At 44.8% G+C, this 25,625-nt stretch overlaps 1 protein-coding gene across 1 annotated transcript in view; it reads left to right on the forward strand.

Annotated features, from left to right (window-relative positions):
- The window catches only part of LOC138676199 (phytanoyl-CoA dioxygenase, peroxisomal-like), a 76,252-nt gene that overhangs the window by 47,911 nt on the left and 2,716 nt on the right, over positions 1–25,625 (forward strand). The window contains exons 7-8 of the mRNA XM_069765207.1: positions 14,922–15,071; positions 22,696–22,830. Coding sequence (XP_069621308.1) covers positions 14,922–15,071; positions 22,696–22,830 — 285 coding nt within the window. The remainder of the gene's footprint in view (positions 1–14,921; positions 15,072–22,695; positions 22,831–25,625) is intronic.

The raw sequence follows: 25,625 nt of genomic DNA on the forward strand, positions 1-25,625 counted from the left end.
GTCCAGTGTGACAGGCAGCAGCGATCAGGCCCCTGCTGGGAGATCGCTGGTCGGGGAAGAAAGTCCAGAACTTTATTTCGTCGCTGGACTCCCCGTAGACATCGCTGAATCGGCGTGTGTGACACCGATTCAGCGATGTCTTCACTGGTAACCAGAGTAAACATCGGGTAACTAAGCGCAGGGCCGCGCTTAGTAACCCGATGTTTACCCTGGTTACCAGCGTAAAAAAACAAACAGTACATACTTACATTCAGCTGTCTGTCCCTTGCCGTCTGGTTCCTGCACTGACTGCTGGCCGTAAAGTGAAAGCAGAGCACAGCCACAGCGGTGAGTCACCGCTGTGTGACTCACCGCTGTGCTGTGCTTTCACTTTCACTTTACGGCCAGCAGTCAGTGCAGGAACCAGACGGCAAGGGACAGACAGCTGAATGTAAGTATGTACTGTTTGTTTTTTTACGCTGGTAACCAGGGTAAACATCGGGTTACTAAGCGCGGCCCTGCGCTTAGTTACCCGATGTTTACCCTGGTTACCGGGGACCTCGGGATCGTTGGTCGCTGGAGAGCTGTCTGTGTGACAGCTCTCCAGCGACCAAACAGCGACGCTGCAGCGATCCGGATCGTTGTCGGTATCGCTGCAGCGTCGCTAAGTGTGACGGTACCTTAATTGTTTCTAATCTAATTATGTGGAATAAATTAACGAGTTGTTTTTAATTGGTCCACTCACTCCTTTGTGTGCTTTTTTGTGTATAATTGGATGTTATTATTGAAGTTGCTAATTATGACTTTTTTGCAGACTTACAGTTGGTGAAATAAGTATTGAACACGTCACAAATTTAGAAAATTAGTGACGTGTTCAAAACTTATTTCACCTGCTGTAAATAAATATATTTCTAAAGGTGCTATTGACATGAAATTATCACCAGATGTCGGCAGGGCTGGACTGGCCATCGGGCACTTCTGGCAAATGCCAGAAGGGCCGGTGCCAGTAGTGGGCCGCTGCACTCTTTCCCCCCCTCCCCCCGCCAGTGCCGCCGCATTCAACTATACCGGCGTCTATGACGCCGGTATAGTTCAATGCATTGATGGAGGAGAGAGCGTCCGCTGACGCTCCCTCTCCCATCATTCCCCGCTCTGCCTCTGACACTGCGGGTGCGCGATGACGTCATATCATCGCGCACCTGCTGTGTCCCGGGCAGACTGCAGCCGCCGAGACAGAAGCAGCGCGGGCAAGAGGAAGGTTGAGGAGAGTGTTTGGTTTGTTTTTTTAACTGGACTGTGGAGCCATTATCGGGGGGATGAGATGTGGGCTGTGCTGTGTATATACCACTGTGTGGGCTGTGCTGTGTATATACCACTGTGTGGGCTGTGCTGTGTATATACCACTGTGTGGGCTGTGCTGTGTATATACCACTGTGTAGGCTGTGCTGTGTATATACCACTGTGTGGACTGTGCTGTGTATATACCACTGTGTGGGCTGTGCTGTGTATATACCACTGTGTGGGCTGTGCTGTGTATATACCACTGTGTGGGCTGTGCTGTGTATATACCACTGTGTGGGCTGTGCTGTGTTTATACCACTGTGTGGGCTGTGCTGTGTATATACCACTGTGTGGGCTGTGCTGTGTATATACCACTGTGTGGGCTGTGCTGTGTATATACCACTGTGTGGGCTGTGCTGTGTATATACCACTGTGTGGGCTGTGCTGTGTGTATACCACTGTGTGGGCTGTGCTGTGTATATACCACTCTGTGGGCTGTACTGTATATACCACTGTGTGGGCTGTGCTGTGTATATACCACTGTGTGGGCTGTGCTGTGTATATACCACTGTGTGGGCTGTGCTGTGTATACTACTACGCGGGCTGTGCAGTATATACTACTACGCGGGTTGTGCTGTATATACTACTACGCGGGCTGTGCTGTATATACTATTACGCGGGCTGTGCTGTATATACTACTACGCGGGCTGTACTGTATACTACTACGCGGGCTGTGCTATATTATGCAGGCTGTGCTATATTATATGCGGGCTTTGATATATACTATGGGAGGTATATTATATTCTATGGGGGAGGCCTTGTTATATACTATGTGGCTGTGTTATATACTATTGCGGGGGTATATTCTATTCTATGGGGGAGGCTGTGTTATATACTATGGGGGGTATATTATATTCTATGGGGGAGGCTGTCTTATATACTATGGGGGGCTGCATTATATTCTATGGGGGGCTACATTATATATTATGGGGAGGTGGCCTGCATTATATTCAATGGGGGGCTGTATTAGATTTTATGAGGGATGATTGCATCATACTCTTTGATGGGGCTGCATTATATTCTATGGGGAGGTGGGCTGTATTCTATTCGGGGCTACATTATATTCTATGGGGGGATGTATTATATTTATATTCTATGAGGGGTGATTGCATCATACTCTATGGGGGGGCTGCATTATATTCTTTGGGGGGTTACATTATACTCTGGGGTTGCTGCATTATACTCTGGGGTGGCTGCATTATACTCTAGGGTGGTGGCTGCATTATACTGTATGTGGGCTGCATTATACTGTATTGAGGACTATGGGGAATACGTTATACTATATGAAGAACTATGGGGTGCATTATACTATGGTAAGTGAATTGTACTACATGGATGACTATAGCGGAGCATTGAACTATATGGAGCACTATGAGGAGTGTATTATGCTGTATGAAGGACTATGAGGAGTGTAATATACTATGTGGAGGACTGAGCAGTGTATTTTAATATATGGAGGACTATAGGGAGTGTATTATACTATATGGAGGACTGTGGTGCACATTATAATATATGGAGGACTATGGGGTGTATTTTACTAAACAAGTAAAATGCTGAATATTCAGATTGTTTTTGCCGGAACAAAAATCCTTGTTCTCAGCAGCACATCGCCGGTGTAAACTGTAGATGTGCTGCTGATAACATGATACTGTATGGTGATCTGTTAGTGATGGTTCTGTCCCATCATTATTCCTGAGCTGGTGGAAAGAGGTCGGGAAACAAGTGTTGAACAACTTCAGTATTGTCGATCAAACTCATTTAGCGGCTTGAACTCAGCGCATGTAAATACAACCAAAATGCTTTTGTGTGATGTGCAATATGTTAGCATTTGGGGCCCCATTTTAAACTTTGTCTAGGGCCCCGCTTTGCCTAAAACCAGCCCTGCCTACAAGTTTACAAAGATATTATACAGTCACCATGTGACAAGTGGGCCTGTGTAACTTCAAATGCCAGGGCTGAATTTTAGTCCAAGTCCGGCCCTGGATGTCGGTAACAAACCCATCCAATCCACACAGGCAAAGAAATCCAACCATATATACCTATAGATTTAGTTATGTTTAATGATGAGAAATTACACAGGGAAAAAGTATTGAAAACAGAGAAAGAGAGTTGAAATACCAATGGAAAGTCATGACCCCAGCTGAAATCTATCAGTAATTCAAAAGCAATCCTTCCACTTAGGGTTCTTTTCCATTTGCGAGAAACACATCCGTGTCTCGCATGTGAAAACCAAGCTCTGGCGCCGGCACTTGGGAGCGGAGCGTGCAGCTCCATGTGTTGCCATGCGGCCGCACGCTCCCCTCTGGAGTGCCGGCGCCAGAGCTTGGTTTTCACATGTGAGACACGGACGTGTTTCTCGCAAATGGAAAAGAGCCCTTAGTGGAAAAATATCAGCTGGTTCAACTGATGACCTATAAAATAGTGTCTCATTACCAAGGTGCCACAAAAGAAACATCTCATGATTGGTAAAACCAGTGAACTGTCTGAAGACCTCCACAACCTTATTGTTGCAAAACATACTGATTGCATTAGTTACAGAAGAATTTCTAAACTACTGAAGGCTCTAGTGAGCACTGTTGGGGCCGTAATCCAGAAGTAGAAAGAATCATTTCACCATAAACTGGCGAAGACCAGGTGCTGCCAAGATTTCAGACAGAGTGAAAAGAATTTTCAGAAGTTGACAAAGAGCCAAGGAACACCTGTGGAGAGCTACAGAACAGCAATCAGCAGGTACAATTGATTGAAAGAAAACTAAAAGTAATGCACTGAACCTGCATGAAATGTATGCATGCTCACCACACAACACTATCGCTGAACAAAAATCATGTTCAAGCACATTTATAAACTGTCACTGACTGTCACTTTTATAAACTACTCAACAATATAATAATAATAATCTTTATTTTTATATAGCTCTAACATATTCCGCAGCGCTTTACAGTTTTTGTACACATTATCATCACTGTCCACGATGGGGCTCACAGTCTAAATTCCCTATCAGTATCTCTTTGGAATGTGGGAGGAAACCGGAGTACCCAGAGGAAACCCACGCAAACAAAGGGAGAACATACAAACTCCATGCAGATGTTGTCCTTGGTGGGATTTGAACCCAGGACTCCAGCACTGCAAGGCTGCTGTGTTAACCACTGTGCCACCGTGCTGCTCTTTAGAAAAGCCTGTGAAATACTGAGAGAACTCTTTAGCAGTCATAATGCACACCATTTTGAGGGACAAAATGCACTGCATATCATCCCCAAAACACCATACCAACAGTGAAGTTTAGAAGTGGGAACCTCATGGTGGGGGGGTTTGTTTTTCAGTATATGGTACTGGCAACCTTCGTATAATTGAAGGAATGAAGAATGAACACCATCTACCAGGATGATGAAGATGAAACGGGAGTGGACATTTCAGCCAGACGATGATCCTGAGCACATAGCCAAGGAAACTCTCAACTAGTATCAGTGATAGAAAATATAGCTTATAGAATTAATAATAGATTAATATAGAATAAATCCAATAGAAAATTTATGGCAGAAACAAAAGCTCAAATTTTATAAAAAAGAGCCGACAGAACCTCCAGTGTTTGAAGAGTGTGTGGTGAGTGGTTCAAAATCACATCCAAGCAGTGCATGTGACTAGTTTCTCCTTACAGGAGGCGTCTTGAAGCTGTTGTTGTCTCCACATAATGTGGGACGTTCTGAGACTTTGGGCTTGCTCCTAATTAAATTGTAAAATTCAAATACGTACACGGAAGAGCTACGCTGATACATTGAGCATCAAAGCAGATCTCTCTATTGCATCATCAGTCTTATCACAGCACATACTGGCTCAAACATAGTAGAGAATACATGTAGAATACCCTCAATAATCAGGATAGATAAATATAAGTCCTGCTCTCACACTGTTATCACCAGCTTTTGTACGAAGTATAGAATTTCAGTAAGCGTGTTAATTACTTTTTCCCTGTGTTATTTCTCATTATTGCATATAAATTAATTTATAGACATCTATGGTTTGATTTTTGCCTGTGTGGATTGGATGGCTTGATGCCTACAGTGGGGAAAATAAGTATTTGATCCCTTGCTGAGTTTGTAAGTTTGCCCACTGACAAAGACATGAGCAGTCTATAATTTTAAGGGTAGGTTTATTTTTAACATTGAGAGATAGAATATCAAAAATAGAATCCAGAAAATCAAATTGTATAAATCATATACATTTATTTGCATTTTGCAGTAAAAAATATGTATTTGATCCCTCTGGCAAACAAGACTTAATACTTGGTGGCAAAACCCTTGTTGGCAAGCACAGCAGTCAGACTTTTTTTGCAGTTGATGATGAGATTTGCGCACATGTCAGGAGGAATTTTGGTCCACTCCTCTTTGCAGATCATATCTAAATCATTAAGATTGAGGCTGTCGCTTGGCAACTCGGAGCTTCAACTCCCTCCATAAGTTTTCTATGGGATTAAGGTCTGGAGACTGGATAGGCCACTGCATGACCTTAATGTGCTTCTTTTTGAGCCACTCCTTTGTTGCCTTAGCTGTATGTTTTGGGTCATTGTCTTGCTAGATGACCCAGCCACGACCCATTTTTAATGTTCTGGCGGAGGGAAGGAGGTTGTCACTCAGGATTTTACATGGCTCCATCCATTCGCCAGTTGATGCGGTGAAGTAGTCCTGTGCCCTTAGCAGAGAAACACCCCCAAAACATAATGTTTCCACCTCCATGCTTGACGGTGGGGACGGTGTTCTTTGGGTCATAGGCAGCATTTCTCTTCCTCCAAGCATGGCGAGTTGAGTTAATGGCAAAGACCTCAATATATATATATATATATATATATATATATATATATATATATATATATATATATATATATATATATATATATATATATATATATATACAGTACAGACCAAAAGTTTGGACACACCTTCTCATTGAAAGATTTTTCTGTATTTTCATGACTATGAAAATTGTACATTCACACTGTACTGTGTGTGTGTTTATATATATATATATAGAGAGAGAGAGATAAAAATGATCACAGCAGCACATGTACATCAATCGGCCATGTGAAAACATAGACATATACATTTCTCAAAAATATTTTTTCATAAAAATTTTTTTCTTAAAACATATATATATATATACATATACATACATACATACATATACGCACACATACATATACACAAACATACACACACATACACTCACACATACATATACACACACATACATATACACACACATACACACACACATACATACATACATATACATACACACACACACACACATATACACACACAAACATACATCTACACATACACACACACACACATTCATATACACATACACACACATTCATATACACACATACCTATACACATACATACATACACACACATACATATACACACACACATAAATACATACTGTGATGCAGCGATGTCCTTGCTGTGCAGTGAGAAGGCAATGACCCATATAAAGTTCAAAATAAAGTCTTGTTTATTTTATAGCATACTCACAAACCGAAAACATAAGCAAACAAGTCCTTTGGTATGCAGCCGGGAAAAACAAAGACAGTCCACAATCCGTTGCCGTGAACGTATTACACCACTGTGTACGCTGGGGTGTCAGGCTTTTTAGGCTCTGCCTGACCCGTGTTGCTCCACACGGAAGGAGCTCCACATAAGCCTCCTGCTAGGTCTGATTCCCAGACCAACACTGACACACCCAAACTCTATTGCAGGGTTTTTTTTTTCCTTTCCTGTGTCTCACAGACAACCTGCTGTGAGTACAGGGCACTCCAGCGGATATAATATGCTTCTAAGCACATCCTGGGGGATAGATAGCGACCCTCGCATATGACACTGGTCACTGCCTCACATACCCCCACCTGTTGTGAATTCTGTGGCCAAGCTCCCTCCTGTGGTCGAGAGTGGTACTTCGGCTGGTTCTGTCTATGAGCTTCCTTTGGTGGATGAGAGTGGTACTGCGGCTTCTGAGTTTCCTTCCTCAGGTGATGAGGTTAAGTCGTTAGGTGCTGCTCTATTTAACTGTGCCCGATTCTGCGGGTTTGCCTGAGCCAACGGGTATTCTCAAAGAGGGGGTAATTTTGTCTGCCATCTCCCCTGATTTGCGGCGGGTGCTGCAAAAATTTCAGGCTAATAAACCTGACCGTTGCCCAGCGGAGAAACTGTTTGTCCCTGATAGGTGGACGAATAAAGTTATCTCTGAGGTTCATTGTTCGGTGTTGGCTGGTCATCCTGGAATCTTTGGTACCAGAGATTTGGTGGCTAGATCCTTTTGGTGGCCGTCTCTGTCGCGGGATGTGCGTTCGTTTGTGCAGTCCTGTGGGATTTGTGCTCGGGCTAAGCCCTGCTGTTCTCGTGCCAGTGGGTTGCTTTTGCCCTTGCCGGTCCCGAAGAGGCCTTGGACACATATCTCTATGGATTTTATTTCGGATCTCCCCGTCTCTCAAAGAATGTCGGTCATTTGGGTGGTTTGTGATCGCTTCTCTAAGATGGTCCATTTGGTGCCCTTGTCTAAATTGCCTTCCTCCTCTGATTTGGTGCTGTTGTTTTTCCAGCATGTGGTTCGTTTACATGGCATTCCAGAGAACATCGTTTCTGACAGAGGTTCCCAGTTTGTTTCGAAGTTTTGGCAAGCCTTTTGTGCTAGGATGGGCATTGATTTGTCTTTTTCCTCGGCTTTTCATCCTCAGACAAATGGCCAGACTGAACGAACCAATCAGACCTTGGAAACATATCTGAGATGTTTTTTCTGCTGATCAGGATGATTGGGTGTCCTTTTTGCCTTTGGCTGAGTTCGCCCTTAATAATCGGGCCAGCTCGGCTACTTTGGTTTCGCCGTTTTTCTGCAATTCTGGGTTCCACCCTCGTTTCTCTTCAGGGCAGGTTGAGTCTTCGGACTGTCCTGGTGTGGATACTGTGGTGGATAGGTTGCAGCAGATTTGGACTCATGTAGTGGACAATCTGACTTTGTCCCAGGAGAAGGCTCAACGTTTCGCTAACCGCAGGCGCTGTGTGGGTCCCCGACTTCGTGTTGGTGATTTGGTTTGGTTGTCATCTCGTTATATTCCTATGAAGGTTTCCTCTCCTAAATTTAAGCCTCATTTCATTGGTCCATATAGGATTTCTGAGGTTCTTAATCCTGTGTCTTTTCGTTTGACTCTTCCAGCTTCTTTTTCCATCCATAACGTGTTCCATAGGTCATTGTTGCGGAGATACATGGCACCTGTGGTTCCATCTATTGATCCTCCTGCTCCGGTTTTGGTTGAAGGGGAATTGGAGTATATAGTGGAGAAGATTTTGGATTCTCGTGTTTCGAGACGGAAACTCCAGTATCTGGTTAAGTGGAAAGGTTATGGTCAGGAAGATAATTCCTGGGTCTTTGCCTCTGATGTCCATGCTGCCGATCTGGTTCGTGCCTTTCATGTGGCTCATCCTGGTCGGCCTGGGGGCTCTGGTGAGGGTTCGTTGACCCCTCCTCAAGGGGGGGTACTGTTGTGAATTCTGTGGCCAAACTCCCTCCTGTGGTCGAGAGTGGTACTTCGGCTGGTTCTGTCTATGAGCTTCCTTTGGTGGATGAGAGTGGTACTGCGGCTTCTGAGTTTCCTTCCTCAGGTGATGAGGTTAAGTCGTTATGTGCTGCTCTATTTAACTCCACCTGGTGCTTTGATCCTGGCCTCCAGTCAATGTTCTAGTATTGGTCTTGCTTCCTCCTGGATCGTTCCTGTGGCCTGTCTATCCTGCATAAGCTAAGTTTTGCTTGTGTTATTTTTGTTTGCTATTTTTTCTGTCCAGCTTGCTATATTGGTTTTTCTTGCTTGCTGGAAGCTCTGAGATGCAGAGGGAGCACCTCCGTACCGTTAGTCGGTGCGGAGGGTCTTTTTGCCCCTCTGCGTGGTTGTTTGTAGGTTTTTGTGTTGACCACAAAGCTATCTTTCCTATCCTCGGTCTATTCAGTAAGTCGGGCCTCACTTTGCTAAATCTATTTCATCTCTGTGTTTGTATTTTCATCTTTACTCACAGTCATTATATGTGGGGGGCTGCCTTTTCCTTTGGGGAATTTCTCTGAGGCAAGGTAGGCTTATTTTTCTATCTTCAGGGCTAGTTAGTTTCTCAGGCTGTGCCGAGTTGCATAGGGAGCGTTAGGCGCAATCCACGGCTACCTCTAGTGTGGTGTGATAGGATTAGGGATTGCGGTCAGCAGAGTTTCCACGTCTCAGAGCTCGTCCTATGTTTTTGGTAAATGTCAGGTCACTTTGTGTACTCTGAACTTCAATGTCCATTGTGGTTCTGAATTACCTGTTCACAACACCCCCCCCCCCCCCCCCCTACTCTGTTCAGACTTGTGGGATTGAACATTTGTCAGCATATATGGTGCCCGTGACAGGGCATCGGCATTTCCCTGTGATTTCCCAGCCCGATGTTCCACAGAGAAGCTGAAGTTTTGTAGGGACAAGAACCATCTGGTGACACGGGCATTCCTCTCTTTTGCATTTCTCATCCAGACGAGGGGTGAATGGTCTGTTACCAACCGAAACTGACGCCCGAGCAAATAGTAGGGTAGGGACTCCAAGGCCCATTTAATCGCCAAGCACTCCTTCTCCACTACGCTATAATTTTTCTCTGCCGGGCTCAGATTCCTGCTTAAATAGGTGACTGGATGCTCATCCCCGTTCACCTCTTGTGACAGCACCGCTCCTAAGCCTACCTCTGAGGCATCAGTTTGCACAATAAAGGTTTTCTTGAAGTCGGGGCTGATGAGGACCGGCTGTCCACACAACGCCAATTTCAGATACTGGAATGCTTCCTCTGCTTGAGGATTCCACTTGACCATCACCGTTTTCTTCCCTTTTAACAGGTCCCTTAGGGAAGCCAATTTACCTGCAAAATTGGGTATAAATCGACGGTAATACCCAATGATGCCAAGGAATGCCCTCCCTTGTTTGGTACTTAAAGTCTTAGGCCAGTTTTGAATGGCCTCAATTTTGTTCACTTGAGGTTTGATAACCCCCCGGCCGATCACGTATCCCAAGTACCGGGCTTCCGTGAGAGCTATCGCGCATTTCTTTGGGTTTGCTGTTAACCCTGCGGCTCTAAGAGACTCTAGCACTGCTTGTACCTGGGACAGATGGGTATCCCAGTCGGTACTAAAGATGACTATGTCATCCAAATAGGCCGATGCGTAATCTCTATGTGGTGCTAACACAATGTCCATCAGCCTCTGGAATGTGGCCGGAGCCCCATGTAACCCAAAAGGTAAGACAACGTATTGATAGAGACCCTCTGGGGTTATAAAAGCAGTCTTTTCCTTCGCTGACTCTGTTAAGGGAACCTGCCAGTAACCTTTTGTGAGATCCAGCGTGGTGAAGTACTGGGCCTTCCCCAGTCTCTCAATTAGCTCGTCCACCCGTGGCATGGGGTACAGGTCAAATTTTGACACTTCATTTAACTTCCTAAAGTCATTACAGAAGCGTAATGACCATCAGGTTTTGGTATTAGTACAATGGGGCTAGCCCACTCACTTCGGGACTCCTCAATGACTCCCAACTGAAGCATTTGCTTTACCTCGGCCGCGATGGCTTGCCTTCGGGCTTCTGGCACTCGGTACGGTTTCATCCGCACCTTTACCTAGGGCTCAGTGACAGTATCATGCTGAATCACTGAGGTTCGCCCCGGCAGCTCTGAGAATACATCCATATTCTGCTGTACCAAAGCTCGAGCCTACCGGCGCTGCTATTTTGTGAGGGCATCATTGACTTTTACCTCTCAGCCAGCTGTGTCCTTGGCCAGTGCCAGAGGAACCTCCGATTGTATGAGCGTAGTTGGTTCTGTGACCAAACATTCTCGGTTCTTCCAGGCCTTTAGCAAGTTGACATTGTACAACTGCTCGGGTTTTCTTTTCCCGGGTTGGTACACTTTGTAATTCACTTCCCCCGTATCTCATAAGGCCCTTGCCACTTGGCCATGAGTTTACTCTCTGGGGTGGGTACTAGTACCAACACCCTGTCTCCTTCTTTAAAGGTCCTGACCGTGGCCCTTTTATTATAGGTACGGCTCTGAGCAGCCTGGGCATCCAACAGATGCTCTTTTACTATGGGTTGCACGACAGCAATCCGATCCTGCATACTTGCCACATGCTTGATAACACTCTTATGTGGAGTGGGCTCCTGTTCCCACGTCTCTTTGGCTACATCCAGCAGTCCCCTCGGGTGCCTGCCATACAATAGCTCAAATGGGGAGAATCCCGTGGACGCCTGCGGTACCTCGCATATGGCGAACATTATATATGGCAATAACATATCCCAATCCCTCCCATCCTTGGCGACCACCTTTTTGAGCATGGCCTTGAGGGTCTTATTAAACCTCTCGACCAACCCGTCGGTTTGTGGATGGTACACTGATGTACGTAACTGTTTAATTTGGAGCAAGTTACATAGCTCCCTAGTCACTTTAGACATAAAAGGGGTTCCCTGATCTGTAAGAATCTCCTTGGGTAGACCGTTCACAGGGTATTAGTTTAGCCGAAGTGTGCCGGAGCGGTATCGCTTCTGGGTACCGGGTGGCGTAGTCTACGACTACTAATATGTGCTGGTGGCCCCGGGCGGATTTTACTATTGGTCCTACCAGATCCATCGCTATCCGCTCAAAAGGCACTTCTATGACGGGCAGAGGCACTAATGGACTCCGGTAGTTCGTGGTGGGTGAGGTTAGTTGACACTCAGGACATGTGTCACAGAACTTTTTAACCTCAGCGTAGACACCAGGCCAAAAAAACCTTTGTAATATGCGCTCCCAACATGTGAGTGTGAGCCATGTCGAGCACCGCCCGACGATAGGGTTGGGGCACTACCAGTTGTTCCACCACCTCATCCCAGATTTTATCAACCCTGTATAGTAACTCCTGGTTGATGATCATCCGGGGAAACTCCTTTTCTGCACCAGGTTGTTGTGCCACCCCATTCACCTCGATTACTCTTTCCCTTGCCCGGGTCAGAGTGGGATCCTGGAGCTGGGCAGTCCCGAACTTACCAGGTGACACCTCCAGCTCAAGAATTGGTGGATTCTCCTCTACTTCTCCTGCCAATACCTCTAGGGGAAACCTATCGGGATTACACACTGTCCCTATGGTGGCGACCCCTACGGCAGGTATCCCTGACTCGGGATCTTCAGGTTCTGCGCCCGGAATGCTTTTTACCCTGGAAGGGTTAACTCTGTTCTCCCAGAGGGACCAGAACAGGGGCAAGTCTCTACCCATCACAGTCCCATACGGAAGAGTCTTTACCACTCCCACCACATGTTTTATCTCTCTACATGGGGTGGAGAACGTGACTTCCGCAGTCGGGTACTCTCGGTGGTCCCCATGTATGCACACTACCTCCACCTTTCGTCCATTAGGACTGTCCCCAGCAACCAGGGACCCGTGTACCAGGGTCACCAAGCTCCCTGAGTCCAAGAGAGCATCCGTCTGGTACCCGTTAACGAGTACTCTGCACAGCTGAGGTTCGGTACCAGCAGGGTCTGTAGTGGCAATGCAGACTGGCTGGGCATACATAGACACCCGGCGGGTATACCCGCAGTCCATGGGTTCTGTTGTTAGGGGGCAATTAGCAACCACATGTCCAGGTTCTTGGCACCGCCAACACGTAATGACTGTGGCACGAGGTAACCTTGGGGACAGTTTAGGGGACACCGGTCTGTGGTCACTCTCTTTCCGAGACAACCCCTCAGCACGGACTCGATCCGGTTTTGTCCCAGTGGAGGGTCGTGGACTTTTCTCAGACTCCTGAGCTGGCGGAGCCTTACGTGATAGCCGAAGCGGAGCAGTGTCCCGTATAAAGTCCTGGGTGGCCTTATATCGCTCTATCAGACCTACAACCTGATCTAGGGTACCCGGGTCCCCTTGACCCACCCAACGCTGTATGGCTGCTGGCAGAGCCCTCACCAGTCGGTCGACCACCACCCTCTCCACTATCTGACTTGTGGATAAAGTCTCAGGTTGGAGCCGTTTCATAAGCTACAGTAAGTCAAAAATCTGAGACCGGGCAGGCTGGGCTTCCAAAAAAGTCCAAGAAAACACCCGTTGAGCTCTCACATAAGTATTAACCCCCAGTCGGGCAAGGATCTCACCTTTTAGCTTGGAATAGTCCTGGGCATCCTCCCGACTGAGGTCAAAGTAGGCCTTTAGCGCATCACCCCTCAAGAACGGAGCCACAACTTCAGCCCACTGTGCTGCTGGCAGATTCTCCCGCTCTGCCGTGCGCTCATAGACGGTGAGGAAAGCTTCCACGTCATCTTCCGGACCTTGTCTCGGGCATCGCGACGTTCCGGGGTCGGTGCTGGAGGTGCCTCACGCAGGGCTGTAATTTGCTGCAGCAACAGGTTATTAGTTTGTTGCTGTTGTTGCTGTGTGAGGACCAGCTGCCTCAGGATCTCCTCCATTTTGTCTGTAGGCCTGAATTGTAATGTAGCAGGCTTAATAACAGACATGCAAATGGTGTTGGGGTATGCCTTAATTCACACTGCTCCGCATTCTCCAACCATATGTGATGTAGCGATGTCCTTGCTGTGCAGTGAGAAGGCAATGACCCATATAAGGTTCAAATAAAGTCTTGTTTATTTTATAGCATACTCACAAACCGAAAACATAAGCAAACAAGTCCTTTGGTATGCAGCCGGGAAAAACAAAGACAGTCCACAATCCGTTGCTGTGAATGTATTACACCACTGTGTACGCTGAGGTGTCAGGCTTTTTAGGCTCTGCCTGACCCGTGTTGCTCCACACGGAAGGAGCTCCACATAAGCCTCCTGCTAGGTCTGATTCCCAGACCAACACTGACACACCCAAACTCTATTGCAGGGTTTTTTTTTCCTTTCCTGTGTCTCACAGACAACCTGCTGTGAGTACAGGGCACTCCAGCGGATCTAATATGCTTCTAAGCACATCCTAGGGGATACATAGCAACCCTCGCCTATGACACCGGTCACTGCCTCACAATACATACATATACACATACATACATATACACATACATACATATACACATACACACAAACATACATATACACACACATACATATACATATACAAACACACACTCACATACATACGAGTACACATACATATACACATACACACCATTCATTCTTTCATTCTATGTGTTTATATCTATTCTATCCCTTCAGTGTGATTTTACTGTAGCGGCACATGAATTACCGGCTTTTCAAAGGATCTAGAGATACGGTTCTACAGGAAGTAGTTTTGTTTTTGTTTTTTTTTTCTGGGGCACTCAACTTTATTAGCATACACAGAGAGACACAAGTTAGCCCCAAAAGCGCATGAAAAAAACACACCAAATCTTCAACAAAAACGCATCAAAACATGCGTTTTTGCCACAGCTTCTTTCCTGCCAAGAAATCAGGTTTTGCTATGAAAATAAAAACACAGCTAAAACGCCCAGTGTGAACTTGCCCTTAATCTTTTTTTTTTAAAGTGGTAAGGGGCTGATGTGTGGCTTTAAACTGATTGGTGTTCAATAATGCAAGTGAATTTTCCGTTTTTAGGGTGGTGTCAATAAGCTGTATCATGGCATTCGAGATTTTGATCCAAATGGTCCAAGAGTGCATTTGACGATGGAAAAGGGAGACACCGTGTTCTTTCATCCCTCCCTTATCCATGGATCCGGAATGAACAAGACAGCTGGATTCAGAAAGGTAAAAAGACTACACTGCCTAAGTAATAACTTCAAAATAACCTAATATAAAAACATTATACTGTCTTGCATTGTAAACTTAATAACTTGTACTTCCATAACAGTGTATGTATGCTTTCTCTTTGGCCCTGTCCACTTTTCATTAGCTTTGGCTAGAAAAGTCCAACATCTTAAAGAACTCCCACCAAACCTTTTATTGTTTAAACTGAAACCAGCCAAGTGCATAGTTTCACCATTGCAAAAATGTGAAATGATACAGAACTAATTTAACCCCTTAACGACCGCCGATACGCCTTTTTACGGCAGCAATTAAGGGTACTTAAACCACAGCGCCATTAATTAACGGCGCTGTGGAAAAAGTAAATAGCGCCCCCCAGAGTCCGATTTTCTCCGGGGTCTCGGTTGCCGGGGGTAGCCGAGACCCCAGAGAACATGATTTGGGTTTTTTTTTTTACCAACCCCGCTTTTGCGATCGCCGGTAAATAACCGTTTACCGGCGATCGCAAAAAAACAAACCGCGATTTCCCTTTTAATTTCTCTGTCCTCCGATGTGATCGCACATCAGAGGACAGAGAAAAGGGGTCCCAGATAGCCCCCCATTACTCACCTGTCTCCCCCGGTGCTCCTCGTGGCTCCCGATGGGCGCCGCCATCTTTTTCCGGCAAAATAATGGCCGGCACCCGCAGGATCTTTGGGGTCTCGGCTGCCGGGGGTAGCCGAGACTCCAAAGAACATGATTGGGGTCGGTTTTACCGACCCCTGTTTTGCGATCGCCGGTGATTAACTGTTTACCGGCGACCGCAAAAAAAAAAAAAGCAATGTGTAATTCTCTGTCCTCTGTCCTCTGATGTGATCGCAAATCAGAGGACAGAGAAATAGGGGGATTCGGGGACCCTATTATACTCACCGGTGTCCCTGGGTCCTCCGGCGTCTTCATGGGGAAAGAAAATGGCGGGCGCATGCGCAGTGCGCCCGCCATCTGTCGCCATCTGCCGGCCGGCAGGAGAAGAGCAGTTGGGGCTAAAATTAGGGTTAGGGCTAGGGTTGGGGCTAAATTTAGGGTTAGGGTTGGGGCTAAATTTAGGGTTAGGGTTCTTTCACACGTCGGTACGGGGCTGTCGCAATGCGTCGGCCCGACATACCGACGCACGTTGTGAAAATTGTGCACAACGTGGGCAGCGGATGTAGTTTTTCAACGCATCCGCTGCCCAATCTATGTCCTGGGGAGGAGGGGGCGAAGTTACGGCCACGTATGCGCAGTCAGAAATGGCGACGCAATGTACAAAAAAAGTTACATTGAACTTTTTTTTGTGCCGACGGTCCGCCAAAACACAACTGATCCAGTGCACAACGGACGCGACGTGTGGCCATCCGTCGCGATCCATCGGCAATACAAGTCTATGGGCAAAAAACGCATCCTGTGGGCACATTTGCAGGATTCGTTTTTTGTCCAAAACGACGGATTGCGACGGATGCCAAACGACGCAATTGTGAAAGTAGCCTTAGGGTTAGGGTTGGGGCTAAAGTTAGGGCTAGGGTTAGGGTTGGAGCTAAAGTTAGGGCTAGGGTTAGGGTTGGGGCTAAATTTAGGGTTAGAGTTAGGGCTAGGGTTGGGGCTAAAGTTAGGGCTAGGGTTGCGGCTAAAGTTAGAGTTGGGATTAGGGTTAGGGTTTGGATTAGGGTTGGTATTGGGGTTAGGGTTGGCATTAGGGTTACACTTGGGATTAAGGTTAGGTTTGGGATTAGGGTTAAGGTTAGGGTTGTGATTAGGGGTGTATTTGGATTAGGGTTAGGTTTGAGGTTAGGGTTGAGATTAGGATTAGGGGTGTGTTGGATTTAGGGTTTTGATTAGGGTTATGGTTAGGGTTGACATTAGGGTTGTTTTGGGGTAAGGGTTGTGATTATCGTTAGGGTTAGTGATTAAGATTATGGATTGGGTTGGGATTAGGGTTAGGGGTGTGTTGGGGTTAGGGTTGGAGCTAGAATTGGGGTTTTTTCACTGTTTAGGTACATCAGGGGGTCTCCAAACACGACAGCCAATTTTGCGCTCAAAAAGTCAAATGGTTTTCCCTCCCTTCTGAGCTCTGCCGTGCGCCCAAACAGTGGGTTACCCCCACATATGGGGCATCAGCATACTCTGGATAAATTGGACAACAACTTTAGTGGTCCAATTTCTCCTGTTACCCTTGTGAAAATAAAAACTTGGGGGCTACAATATCTTTTTTGTGGAAAAAAAATATTTTTTATTTTCACGACTCTGCATTCTAAACTTCTGTGAAGCACTTGGGCATTCAAAGTTCTCACCACACATCTAGATAAGTTCCCAGGGGGGGGGGTCTAGTTTACAAAATGGGGTCACTTGTGGAGGGTTTCTACTGTTTAGGTACATCAGGGGCTCTGCAAACGCAACATAACGCCCGCAGACCATTCTATCAAAGTCTGCATTCCAAAACGGCGCTCCTTGCTTCCCAGCTCTGCCGTGCGCCCAAACAGTGATTTACCCCCACATATGGGGTACCAGCATACTCAGGACAAATTGGACAACAACTTTTGGGGTCCAATTTCTCTTGTTACCCTTGTGAAAATAAAAACTTGGGGGCTAAAAAATCTTTTTTGTGGAAAAAAAAATATTTTTTATTTTCACGACTCTGCATTATAAACTTCTGTGAAGCACTTGGGCATTCAAAGTTCTCACCACACATCTAGGTAAGTTCCATGGGGGGTCTAGTTTCCAAAATGGGGTCACTTGTGGGGGGTTTCTACTGTTTAGGCACATCAGGGGCTCTCCAAACGCGACATGGCGTCCGATCTCAATTCCAGCCCATTCTACATTGAAAAAGTAGAACGGCACTCCTTCTCTTCCAAGCTCTGCGGTGCGCCCAAACAGTGGTTTACCCCCACATATGGGGTATTGACGTGCTCCGGAGAAATTGCACAACGACTTTTGTGGTCTAATTTCTCCTGTTACCCTTGTGAAAATAAAAATTGGGGGGCAAAAAGATCATTTTTGTAGAAAAAATGCGATTTTTTTATTTATTTTCACGGCTCTACGTTATAAACTTCTGTGAAGCACCTGGGGGTTTAAAGTGCTCAGCACACATCTAGATAAGTTCCTTAAGGGGTCTAGTTTCCAAATGGTGTCACTTGTGGGGAGTTTCCACTGTTTAGGCACATCAGGGGCTCTCTAAACGTGACATGGCGTCCGATCTCAATTCCAGCCAATTCTGCATTGAAAAAGTCAAACGGCGCTCCTTCACTTCCAAGTTCTGCGGTGTGCCCAAAAAGTGGTTTACCCCCACATATGGGGTATTGGCGTATTCAGGAGAAATTGCATAACAAAATTTATGGTTACATTTCTGTTTTTACACATGTGAAAATAAAAAAAAATGGTTCTGAATTAAGATGTTTGCAAAAAAAAGTTAAATGTTCATTTTTTCCTTCCACATTGTTTCAGTTCCTGTGAAGCACGTAAAGGGTTAATAAACTTCTTGAATGTGGTTTTGAGAACCTTGAGGGGTGTAGTTGTTAGAATGGTGTCACACTTCGTTATTTTCTATCATATAGACCCCTCAAAATGACTTCAAATGTGATGTAGTCCCTAAAAAAAATGGTGTTGTACAAATGAGAAATTGCTGGTCAACTTTTAACCCTTATAACTCCCTAACAAATAAAAATTTTGTTTCCAAAATTGTGCTGATGTAAAGTAGACATGTGGGAAATGTTATTTATTAACTATTTTTCGTGACATATCTCTCTGATTTAAGGGCATAAAAATACAAAGTTTGAAAATTGCAAAATTTTTAATTTTTTTGCCATATTTCCGTTTTTTTCATAAATAATCGCAAGTAATATTGAAGAAATGTTACCACTATCATGAAGTACAATATGTCACGAAAAAAACAGTCTCCGAATCAGCGGGATCCGTTGAAGCGTTCCAGAGTTATAACCTCATAAAGTGACAGTGGTCAGAATTGTAAAAATTGGCTCGGTCATTAACTACCAAATTGGCTCTGTCACTAAGGGGTTAAAAAAAACTTGAATTTTTATTAGTATACGGTCTTAGAAAAAACAATACAATTCATAACAAGGTTCTGGATAGCAAGAAGGACTTGAGCTCAGAATACTTTATTAGTAAATGGGCAGAAAAGAGTTCAATGGTTGGGCTATGAATCACAGAAAGCTATGCATATAACCATAAAATAGTCTATGGCATGCTGTGAACCACAAGATTAACTGATGTGACAGTCAATAGGACATGTAACCATAAAGTGATCTTTTGCATGAAAATGAAAGTGCACTGTGCCACTATCCAATAAGTGCAAATGATCATCTAATTGTCACCACATATAAATTGTAAATTGCAAGTTGTGGCTAGCTAAGCTGCCCGCTGATGGCAGGTATCCAATAGGGCATACCACTGTCAACCAGTATAGCTGAGAACTGCCACAAACCGCAGACAAGAAACTATGATTTCATCTCCTACTGCACCTTCTGTATAGTAGATGAAGAGAGTTTTAGACTAAGATGCACAGCGCCTAAACAATTACACTCCCAAGAATTCATACCCTTTAATTAGAGAGGACTAGTAGCCATATCTCTATGCTTCATTGAGGGACACAGGAACCCATGGGTGTATGCTGCTGAGCATTAGGACAAATAACAAAGAAAAACTCAAAGCAAAGAACACACAAAATATCAGGGATAATATGTGAGGTGAAATAAAGTATAAAATACCCGCCTCTGTGTATGCCTACATGGATAATTAAACAAGGACAATCGGAAAATACAATCAACAACAAAGAAAAACACCCGAAATAAGTCCAGTGATAAAATCAAAATTTTTATTTTAATAAATACCAAAATAATAAAATAAGGGGGGGGATTGGTGAGAACAATACCAGAACTTAGAGGGGCACACCAAAGGGACTGACAAACTGCAGAATAATGAGTAGCATAAAATAAATACATAAATTCATAAACTAGGAACGGCAGTGAACATATGGAACAATTAATTAACAAAAAGGGTTAATAAATATGCTGCCATTCCAAAAAAGTGCATGCAAAAAGTGGCATAGATAAGGTATACAACAATAATACCATTAAAGTGCCCATGCAAAGTGTAAAGAGCGATGGAGAAAGAACAGCACAATTGCTGGATAATACAATACCAAGTGATAGTATCTGTATAGATATATACTGCCCAAATAATCTCCAATAAGACCCTAAAAAATAATTACCTTAAAGTATACTGCTGAGTCCCCAGGATGCGCCCGACCCCGACGCGCGTTTCGGCGTCTGCTTTCGTCAGGGGGTGATGTGCGATTCTTCTGTCACTGCGCCACTGGGAAAGGATTCTCAGGGGTCTGCCAGTCCGAGTTCAAACGGACAATGCCATGGTGGTGGCATATGTCAATCACCAGTGAGGAACTCTGAGTCCCTTGGCAATGGCCGAGGTATCCAAGATTCTCCTCCGGGCAGAGGCGATAGTTCAGGCGTTATCCACAGTACATATCCCCGGTGTGGACATTTGGACCGCCGACTTTCTCAGCCGCGAGGGTCTCACGGCAGGAGAGTTGTCTCTGCATCAGGAAATCTTCCATCAAATTTGCCTTCGATGGGGCACTCAGGATGTGGACCTCATGGCATCCTGACTGAACAGGAAGGTTCCAAGGTTCATTTCCAGGTCCTGTGATCCTCTCGCGGTGGGCACCTTCGCTCTGGCAATACCCTGATCACAGTTTGTTCTTCTCGATCTGTTTCCTCCCCTCACCCTTCTTCCAAGGCTGTTGAAGATCAAGGCGGAAGGGGTGCCAGTCATTCTGATTGCATCAGATTGTCCCAGGAAGTCTTGGTTCACAGAGATCGTCAATCTTCTCGCGGACGCCCCCTGGAGGCTTCCAGACAGACCGTATGTTCTGTCCCAAGGATCGATCTGCCACCAGAATTCTCGATCCCTCAAGTGTTGAAACTGCGGTTCTGAAAGCGTCCGGACTTTCAGATCGGGTGATTCGGACCATGATCCAGGCTAGAATGACATCGTCGTCCAGGGTCTATTATCACACCTGGAGAGCCTATTTCAGCTGGTGTGAATCTAAGCACACCCCACCTATGTCCTTTGCGCTCCCTTCCATTCTGGCTTTTCTCCAGTCGGGACTTGACGCTTGTCTGGCTCTTAGTTCACTAAAGGGCCAGGTGTCAGCGCTTCCTAATTTTTTATTTTTTTTGCTGAAAAACGTATCCTCCCGTTCTCAGGTCAGAACTTTTCTCCAATGATTAGCGCATGCTACGCCCCTGTACCGGACATCCGTGGACCCCTGGGAACTCAATCTGGTTTTGGAGGCTCTTAGTTCTCCTTTTGAACGTCTTTGAGAGGTCTCTGTCCTTTGTCTTGGAAGGTGGTGTTTCTTGTGGCCATCACCTCCATTAGGCGCGTCTCGGAATTGGCAGCTCTTTCCTGTTGGACCCCTTTACTTGTTCTCCACCAGGACAAGGTGGTTTTGCGGCCTCTACCTTCTTTCCTCCCCAAGGTGGTGTCCGCATTTCACTTAAATGAGGATATTGTTCTTCCTTCCTTTTGCCTGGCTCAGACTCATCCTTTGTAGTGTTCACCAGGTTAGACCTGATCAGGGCGGTGTGGGTCTATTTGGCAAGGACCGCCTCCTTAGGAAGACAGATTCTCTCTTTGTCATTCCAGAGAGTGCGTGTAAAGGCCTGCCGGCCTCTAAGGCTATGATTTCTCGCTGGATCTGGACAGCAATTTGGAGGCATACCGGGTTAAGAACAGAGCGCCTCCCTCTGGGTTTAAGGCACACTACCCGGGCAGTGGGCGCCTCCTGGGCAGTGCACCATAGGGCATCCACCCTGCAACTCTGCAAAGCGGCATCCTGGTCTTCCATCCACATGTTCACCAAATTTTACAGCATCCATATGCTTTGGCGGATGTCAGCCTAGGTAGAAGGATCTTGCAGGGGGCAGTGGTGAGTTCTCCTACCTGAATAGTTTCTGTTGTTCCCTCCCCAGGGACTGCTTTGGGACATCCCATGCTTTCCCGTGTCCCCCAATGAAGCTATAGAGAAAACAGGATTTTTGGTTACTCACCGTAAAATCTGTTTCTCGTAGCCTTCATTGGGGACACCGCACCCTCCCATGTTTATCAGCTCTACTTTCTGTTATGTTGTTACAGTTTGAGTTGTATTTGTTTATTTTCTATGTTGCTTCTTCTGCTGCTTTCTCACTGATTAACCTAATGCCAGTCGAGCTAACTTTTTTTGTGCATAGTGTCAGCCTCCTAGTGGCAGCAGCATACTCCCATGGTTTCCTGAGTCCCCCAATGAAGATTCCGAGAAACAGATTTTACTGTGAGTAAACAAAAATCCTGTTTTTTGCTAGATCTATGCCTGAATAGAAAGTGAAAGGTGAATATAACCATACTAAGCAAAGTGATAATAGCCTCTCAAGTTTCATCTATTGATGTAAGGAATAAGGTTGCAGCTGCCAGGTGACTGGATAATATGATTAAAATCTATCTATCTATCTACATTGTTAATGTGTAACCTTTAGATATGCTGCTATTATTTTTCTAAGTGAAGATAAATCACTGATTTGTGGGCTTTTTGTCATTCTAGGCCATTTCCTGCCATTATGCCAGCTCAGATTGCTACTACATAGATGTCAAGGGAACATTTCAGGAAAACATTGAGAAAGAGATTGTAGAACTGGCCAAGAAACGCTATGGAATGGATTCTGACATTTCCTTAAAGGTATGCCATTACCATGTTATCCTTTGTTTTAAAGGGCTGATGGGGGGTGGGGGTTATTGGAGCACAAACTGTCTCTCTGTATATAATGGGAAAGAGCTTCGACACAATCATCAGGCTTTGAAGGGTCAATTTCCTACAGATGTTTTCTATGGAAGCACACATATATGGCATCACAACGACCTAAACTTTAAAATTGTCACCCTAGTTAACCACTTTAGTCAACACCGTAAAAAAATTAGAGGTAAAAAACAATGCATTTTCATCATACTTTGATTTTTAAAAAATGGAATAAAATTGCGATCAAAAAGTCGAATGGAAATAAAAATGGTATAGCTGAAAACGTCATCTTGTCATGCAAAAAAAAGCTCAATTGAGATTTTAGTTTTGGCTTTCATCCGAAGTCATGTGACAAGGCTTGTTAGAGAGTCAATATTGACTGTTAGGATTGCTACTTCCTGTAGGTGGCCCTAGAGTTCTAGTCCTCTTCCTCTCTGAAGACATAGTTATGCATACTCAGTCAGCGAAGAAATAAGTGTTGCAGGTCTCAGAATATAGCAATGCAAAAACAATTTTTTTCTGAAGAAAAAAGTTTTTGTGCAAAAGCAGCCAAATATAAGAAAAAAAGATATAAATGTGGTATTGCAGAAATCACACTGACCCGAAGGGTAAAGCTGTCTTATCACTTTTACCACAGGGAGAATGGCATAAAAAAATCCCTAAATTGCTGTTTTTTGTTCATTCTGCCTCCCTAAAATTGGAATAGAGAGCAATACATCAAATGTGCCCGAAAATTGTACCATTAAAAACTTCAGCTCATCCTGAAAAAAAACAAGCCTTCACATGACTGTTTTTAGAAATATAGACAAATTATAGCTCTTAGATTATGATGATGCAAAAACGTTTTGTAAAGAAAAAGCAAAAACAAACGTCTGTGTGACAGCAGCTAAACAAAAAAAAATATAAATCTGATATCTGTCATCGGATAGACCCAAAGAATAAAGTTGTCTAATCACTTAGGAATGACTTAAAAAAAGAAAATAAAGAAAACCAATTCTTCACCTGCTATTGATTTGCTCATTCTGCCTGCCAGAGATCGCAGTAAGGCTGCTTTCACATTAGCGTCGTACGACGCATGTCGCAATGCGTCGTTTTGGAGAAAAAAACGCATACTGCAAAGTTGTCTGCAGGATGCGTTTTTTCCCCATAGGCTTGCATTAGCGACGCATTACCACACGTCGCAACTGTCGTGCGACGGTTGCCTCGTGTTTTGGCGGACCGTCGGCACAAAAAAGTTACATGTAACTTTTTTTGTGCGTCGTGTCTGCCATTTCCGACCGCACATGCGTGGCCGGAACTCCGCCCCCTCCTCCCCGGACATCACAATGGGGCAGCGGATGTGTGGAAAAACTGCATCCGCTGCGATTTCACAGTATGCGTTGGTACGTCAGCCCGACGCACTGCGACCGGCCGACGTTAGTGTGAAAGTAGCCTAAGGCTCAGCGCACATTTATCCTATGCTCTGCGATGAGCGCTTACCCTTGGGTTTTTATGTAAATATCTGAAATACATGATTCAGACGGAACCACCGTCACAAGTTTCCCTATAAATGAGGCAGAAGGAGGCACGGTGGACCTGTGATCCAGTGGTGTCAGTCTTTTTAAGCATGCATAAAGGCACAGTCGACCAGTTTTATACATATCTGAACAGGACACTGCTGAAAAGAAGCCAAACTGATTCCAGAGTAACTCTGCTGTCTCGTTATATTGGTTGGATCCATTGTGGTTTCATCTGGATAATGTGATTTGAAGATTTCAATGGAAACCCCAATGTAAGAGCTCAGTGTAGAGAAAAGGATAAATGTGATCCAAATTGTTCCCAATAAAAGTCTTAACAATCCATAAAAAAACAAGTCCCCACTCAGGTCCATCATCTGTCAATGGAAATATAGGGGGCTTCCATATTGGTAGCACAAAGGCTCTGTAAAAGCGCTATGGCTCCTTGCCCGCCAAAAATAATTCAGCGACTTCTGCACTCCCAAATCCAAATGCCCCCCTCCCTTCTGAGCCCCACAGTGTGCCTAAACCACATTTGGCATTCACATGTTTGGCATTTTTGTAATGATGAGAGCCCCCTTTATTTTACTGGTGCATGTTTCATGAAGCATGAGCTGGGCACAATGTCCTGGGCAATACAGAGTACAGGGCATCCATTGTTGCTTGTTTCTGGAAAAGTCCATTGTAGTCAAAATTGTATCTATACCTGTAGATAAATTACCGGAGGGGTATAATTTCTCAAATGTGGTGACTTGAGGGTGGGATTCTGCTCTTCTGTCTCTTGGGGGCTCTGTATGTGTAGTCTGCAAACTATTCTACGATAATTTAACTGCTTGCTAAGCTAAGCAGTACAGTACAGCCACATATGTGGTATTTCCACATTCAGCAGAAATTGTGGGACAAATTTTGACTCAATTTTTACCCACTTACCAATTATGTAGTGGCCCTTATTAGTATTACTAGCACAACATCAATTGGGCTTGTGCCTGTGCCATATTCCCATATTCTCTGTATATAGTTTATACTATTCACTTTTCACATACCAATTTTGTAATTGCATCAAGCTCCGAACACCAGCCTCTTTCCCTGATATTAATATTTTTTATTATTATTATTATTAGTCTTTCGTAAATTAAATAGAGCTATTTTGAGATCTGCATGTAATATTATGTGGGTGGAGGCCTGACCAATAGTAATGGTCATTTTCGTAGTATATACAGTCATGACCAAAAGTATTGACAC

The sequence above is a fragment of the Ranitomeya imitator genome, chromosome 4 (genome assembly GCF_032444005.1).
Source record: "Ranitomeya imitator isolate aRanImi1 chromosome 4, aRanImi1.pri, whole genome shotgun sequence".
Lineage (NCBI taxonomy): Eukaryota > Metazoa > Chordata > Amphibia > Anura > Dendrobatidae > Ranitomeya > Ranitomeya imitator.